We start from the raw sequence: 6000 nt of genomic DNA on the forward strand, positions 1-6000 counted from the left end.
AATAACACATCCTTGATAACATGGCAGCAACAGCAAGACTTTTACCCTGATTCAACTCTGATTGCAAGTAATTAGTCACACATTACTTAATTTACCCTGAATGTGGGTGCAGATGTGCATCCCACTGACAGCAGTAAGAACCATCTCCAACCATGCTTCCCCATCTGCATTCTGCCCTAAGTCGTCAACCAAGAGTGCATGAGAGCCAGGGCTCACTTCCTCAGTTGTCTCAGCACAGGAATATATTTCCTCTCCTCATCTTTTCTGTTGTATTTTGCAAAACCTATACCTGGGAAGGCCACCTCTCTCCACCCTCCACCCCCCCTTCATTACATTTTCCAGAGGCAAGCTTTGAGGGTGAATAAGTGTGTCCAGCACATATTTTTTGCTCCTTGCTGCCTCACCTCTTCTCTCTCTGTTCAGGGGTAGGCAGATGCATGTCAGCATCCTCACAGTATGCACACCTTGACCTGGGGTCTACGGAACATAAGCCTTTGTATATCCAGATACATGTTTGCTGTGCTGTTTCTTCAGGTGGAAGAGACACTTCAGCTGAATAGATCTAATTTTTAATTGACTAAAAGGTAGATGGGAGAATCAAATGTTAGGGTTGGGGGTCACCACAACATGAGGAACTGTATTAAAGGGTCGTGGCATTAGCAAGGTTGAGAACCACTGCTGTACAAGGAGGGGCTCATCAAGAACTGGAACAGCAGTGATCCAGCAGATGAACCAGCAGTGATCGGAAGTGAGTAGCATAGTGGGCCTGGATAGTCAGAGACAGGGGGTATAATCCAAGCTACTAAGGAGATTCTAAGGCCAGGGGAGTATTGGGAAGTTGTTGAGAAGAGAGTAAGAGTTAGTGAGGGGGAAGCTGAGCGGAGCATAGTGTGTGAGAATGCGGAGAGAGATTAGGGCATACTCTACCTTATCTTGAAGTGTATGCATTGTTTTGGTGGTGGGGAAGAGTGAGGAGGTATGGGGAAGGAACTTTTAAACTGAGTCCTGATTGGATCTTGAATTTCCTATCTCATTTCCTCTTGGACGGGGGAGGTAACAATTTCATGAGCTCAAATTTCAAATTGGAAGGGACTTGTAGGCTGTCTGTAAAAAAGTTCTTACTGTTAAAAAGTTTTATTTCAAGTCTGATCCACCACTGCCAACAGGGACAGCTTCCTGCCTTCCTCTAAGTGACATCCCTTCAGATACTTGAAGACAGCAATAATGTTCCCTCTCCATCTCCTTGTTTGCAGACTAAACATTCCCAAGTCCCTCAGCCTTTCCTCATAGCTATGGCTTGATGTCTAGGGTTCTGATAATCCCAGTTGCTCTCCTTTACACTTGCTCCATTCTGTCCATATTCTTTTTGAAGTGAGGCATCCAGAACTGTACACAGTACTCCAGATATGGCCTGTCTACGTAATACAGTGTACTTTGATACACTCCAAGATCACATTAGCCTTTTTTGTTGCTGGCTGCTCATACTTACTACTGTTCAGCAGTACCCCAAGGTCTTGTTCACACACAGTTCTACTCAGTGGTCTATCCCCTATCCAGTATGCATGTTCCTCATTTTTGTTACCCAGATGTAGAATTCAGCACTTATCCTTGTTGAATTGCATTTTGTTCACATCTGCCCACTTTTCAAGTGTGTTCAGATCTCATCAAATTCTGTCTCTAACTTCTGGTGTATCTGCTTCTCCTTCCAATTCGTTACCATCTACATGAGTAATCCCTCCACGCCCTCATCCAGATCATTTATAAAAATATTGAAAAGTACCGGGCCTAGAACCGAGCCCTGCGGCACTCCACTGGACGATGTTACCTCACTGGAGGATTCTCTGAAGAAGTTTTAACAGGAGATGGATCCGTTTTTGTGATTGAATCAGGATGCAGGCTTGATTGCAGCCTCATTAAGTATCCTGTGGTATCTGTCTGTATTCAAGTATCAGTCATTCTTGGGCGGGGGGGGGGGGGCTAATACCTGGAGTGATCTCAGTGATGCCAGAAGCAAGCCCCAGACTAGATTGCATACTTTCTTAGGCATCTGTTCACCTTACAATGAAATGGCATCTTATGTGATCCTAATTTCCATATAGAAAACTTAATCGCTTTTGGACCTGAATTAAGAAAAGAATGAATTTCGACAGAGATAAATGTAAGATACTTTGGCAGAAAAAATGAAATGCATAGACATAAGATGGATGACACCTGGCTTGACGGCAGTACATGTGAAAGGAATCTGGGAATCTTAATAGATCACAAACTGGAAATGAATCAGCAGTGTGATGTGACAGTCAAGAAAGCCAAGGTGATTCTGGGTTGTATCAACAGGAGTACAGTGTCTAGACTGAGGGATGTAATAGTACCACTCTACTCTCCATTGGTCAGACCTCACTTGGAATACTGTGTCCAGTTCTGGGCGACACTATTCAAGGAGGATGTTGACAAACTGGAATGGGTCCTGAGGAGGGCGACCAGAACGGTAAAAGGTCTGGAATCCATGCCCTATGAGGAGCGGCTTAGGGCGCTAGGTGTGTTTAGTCTGGAGAAGAGAAGGTTGAGGGGTGACATGATAGCCATGTTTAAATATTTGAAGGGATGTCATGTTGAAGAGGAAACAAGCTTGTTTTCTGCTGCCCCAGAGATATGGACTAAATGGTTCCAAAGTACAGGAAGAGAGATTCCTCCTAAACATTAGGGGAAATGTCCTGATAGTAAGGGCTGTCTGACAGTGGAATACACTGCCTCAAAGTGTGGTGTGGTGGAGTCTATTCTTTGAAGGTTTTTCGACGGAGGCTAGGTGTCAAGGATGCTTTGATTCTGTATTCCTGCATGGCAGGGCTTTGGACTTGATGACTCTTGTGGTCTCTTCCAAGTCTATGATTCTAAGAATGAGACTCTTGTTTTTAGGCTCTGGGCTTCAGGGTGGGGGTGGAGGTTCACCTATGCTATTTTTTTCCTATATCCTATGGTATCATATGGCCCCACTAGTACTATCTGATTTGCATAGTTATGTAGGTAATTATGATGATTGAGGCAAAATTCTGATGAGTTTAAAAGTGAACAAAAGCAACCAGTCAAAGCAGTCTATATTGACGTGTCAGATCCTGTAACTGTCAAAAGCAGCAGCATTACAAGCAAAGGGGGAGGGAGAGAAAGTCCTTTTGGATGCAGACTTTGAGAGTGAAATGCTTTGGTCTGAAGATACAACACCAGAGCAGCAGACTCGGATGGCAGAAATACTGGCTGAAGTAAAAGATGTGTTCTGCAGCAAGCCAGGCTACACTGACTTGATTTCACATTACATTGACACGGACAGGCATTGGCCTATTGAAGTTACATCCTGGCACCTTTGCATGTCTTCCTATTCTCCATCCAGGAGATCAAAGATGCTTTTCACAGTCATGTGTGATTTCCCTTTGCTCTACCGATAGCATCATTCCATGACAGTAACTATTACAGATGGAGGATAATGGACCTTGAAAGCTATGCTAACTATTTGATTAGTCAATTTTTGTGCATTCTTTTTACTGGGGTGATAGACCCACTGGAGCTTTGCTGGAATCCAAAAGAACTACATTTGAGACTAAACTACCAGTGATAGTCTCAGTGAACCACTGACTTGATTTGCTATATGCCAACTCCATACATACTACTATATGTCACACTGTACTATATGCCAACTCCATAAGCATGCATGTGTACAAATGATAAGCAAACGGTGAAGCTCATGAGTTGCTTTGGAGTGTCTCAGCAGAGAACATCAACAGGAAGGACCAAAAACTTTGTACAGCCTCTTCAGATGTTCAGAAAAGAAGTAAAATATTTAGCTCTATAGATGGAGCACTTTTCCTTTTAGTTTCTTTCAAAAAAAAAACATCCAAAGGAAGTACTTGGAACAACTCCTGTAGGTCTAGAGACACAAATTGCCGATGTGTGAGAAACTAGCATGTTGCATTGCACATGAGATTGTGCACCTTCCCCATTCACTTATTACACAGGAATACAAAAACTAAAATCACAGGTCTGCTTTTTGTTACTTCTTGTTGGAAATATAGTAAAGAGGAAACTTGCCTGGAAAAACTGTGTTGTATGCCAGTTCATCTGACTGGAAAATTGTTTGCCACTTGGTATGGTGCCCAGTAGTGAATTATAGAATTCCAAGGTCGCTTTATGTCTTCTGTACAATCCCACATTGATACTGCACATACGTAGGTCAAATGTGTGCCTGACAGAAGACTGCTTGATGAACAGCAGTTACAGGTTTGCCTGAAAAAGTATACAAGATTATTTTTTCCTAAGTGGAACCATCCCTTTTTTCATTATGGAGGCAAAACAAGAATGCTCCCTTATCTTATTTTTTCTTATAGGCAAAATCTTCACTGGTGTGATTAGAAACAGGAATAAATTCAAGAATAGCCTATAACATTAGATAACTGAAAGTGGATAAGGCTTACATTTTGCCCATTTCCCAGTCCGTATAAAGTTGCTCTTAGGGCATTTGGTGTTCAAAACGCAACTTATTGGAGATGCGGAGTGGTTGTGCTTTTTCTGCATAGATCTTTCCTGTATGCAATACTGTATCGGGATGAAACTTTTTTCCTGAAGTGAGTATCATCCTGACACTGTTCTTTGTAGGTGAGGTGGGCAGACCTTGAAGAGAAAAAGGATGCAGACAGAAAAAGGGCCATTGGTTTTGTTGTTGGACAGACAGATTGGGAGAAAATCACGGATGAAAGTGGTCATCTTGCTGAGAGAGCCCTCAATCGCACCAAATATATCTGATGCAGTTGTTTCATGGGATTTCTCTACCTTTTAAGGTAAGTGCTAAACCTCTTTTATCTTTAATGTGTAAGGAAGGGTTGAGAATGTGCCAAGGCATGTACAGTGGGAAGAATACTCTAGATACTGGCTTGGATCCTGCAGTGCAAATGAAACCATAGGCACATACACAGCACATGTTGCTCTTGCAGTAGCTTGTACAACACCTGGTACTTCTCCCTTGCATATTATAGTGCCCAGAAATGGGTTGTACGTGATCTGGACAAAGTGGGAATCCAGGAAGTCTGACTTGTCAATTCTACATATTTGTTGATGTCTAATCCAATATGATAACTGGAGGAAATTGAATGTCCAAGTTAAGACATTCACTTATAAACTTCATAAGCAGTGTGGTTATTTCTCTGACTGGCTAGAGACTGATTGATTCTCTTTAACAATTTTCTTTTCTCTGCAGGCCATTTGCTTTGATGAGAGCTGAACGTGAAGTGATGTTCCCCCATCTTGAGTATTGTGGGGTTTCTTTCTTTAGAAACTTTTTTATTTTGTTGTGTTCTTTGAAATTTTGACTAGTGATGTCCAGCCGCCCCAAGTAACATGGAATCCCATTGCACCTAAATGTGAAAGAAGGTTTTTGTTTTAAGAAAGTAGTTTTAGCTCTTATGCGTGCAGTAGAATGGAACGATTAGGCCTATTTCCACTGCTATATTTGTCACAAAATATCTGCATTTACCATTGCGTTGTTGCTTCGTGGCTATTATTTTATACTGTACAAACTTTGTAGTTTATTGTACTACAGTATGGAACAATAAACTTTCACTATGAACCCAGTGAATGATGTCGTCGGCCATATATGATATGGATTGTGGTTTATGTGTGAGTGTATTTATCTTTAAAATATGGGCTCCATCTCTTGAAAGAATATCAGAAACCTAAGACTTATGAAGTCTTAATGAATGTCAGAAACTTAAGACAGAAGAAGACTTATGAATGACTTACCCAATGATGATCCAGTTATTGTTTTTGGACATTAATGAGTCATGTTATTTTATAAGTCTTCTCTAAAGGATTTTTAATATGCATACATACATTACTTTTTAGACAAAAGCTAAGCTTGTGTTCAGGCATCAGAGAGCATTTGTGCAGAAACAGACTGAAAGACACCTCTGTTATCCCAAGGAGAAGGATACCTGTCTTCTACAGAATGGCCGAATGACT

General features: G+C 41.6%; 1 protein-coding gene across 1 annotated transcript in view; it reads left to right on the forward strand.

Annotated features, from left to right (window-relative positions):
• Positions 1-5612, forward strand: part of YLPM1 (YLP motif containing 1) — a 68286-nt gene extending 62674 nt beyond the window's left edge. Inside the window, exons 21-22 of the mRNA XM_048484922.1 lie at positions 4642-4823; positions 5240-5612. Coding sequence (XP_048340879.1) covers positions 4642-4788 — 147 coding nt within the window. The 3' untranslated portion in view covers positions 4789-4823; positions 5240-5612. The remainder of the gene's footprint in view (positions 1-4641; positions 4824-5239) is intronic.
• Positions 5613-6000: the final 388 nt, after the last annotated feature.

This window comes from Sphaerodactylus townsendi, linkage group LG02, assembly GCF_021028975.2.
Source record: "Sphaerodactylus townsendi isolate TG3544 linkage group LG02, MPM_Stown_v2.3, whole genome shotgun sequence".
In the NCBI taxonomy this organism is placed as follows: domain Eukaryota; kingdom Metazoa; phylum Chordata; class Lepidosauria; order Squamata; family Sphaerodactylidae; genus Sphaerodactylus; species Sphaerodactylus townsendi.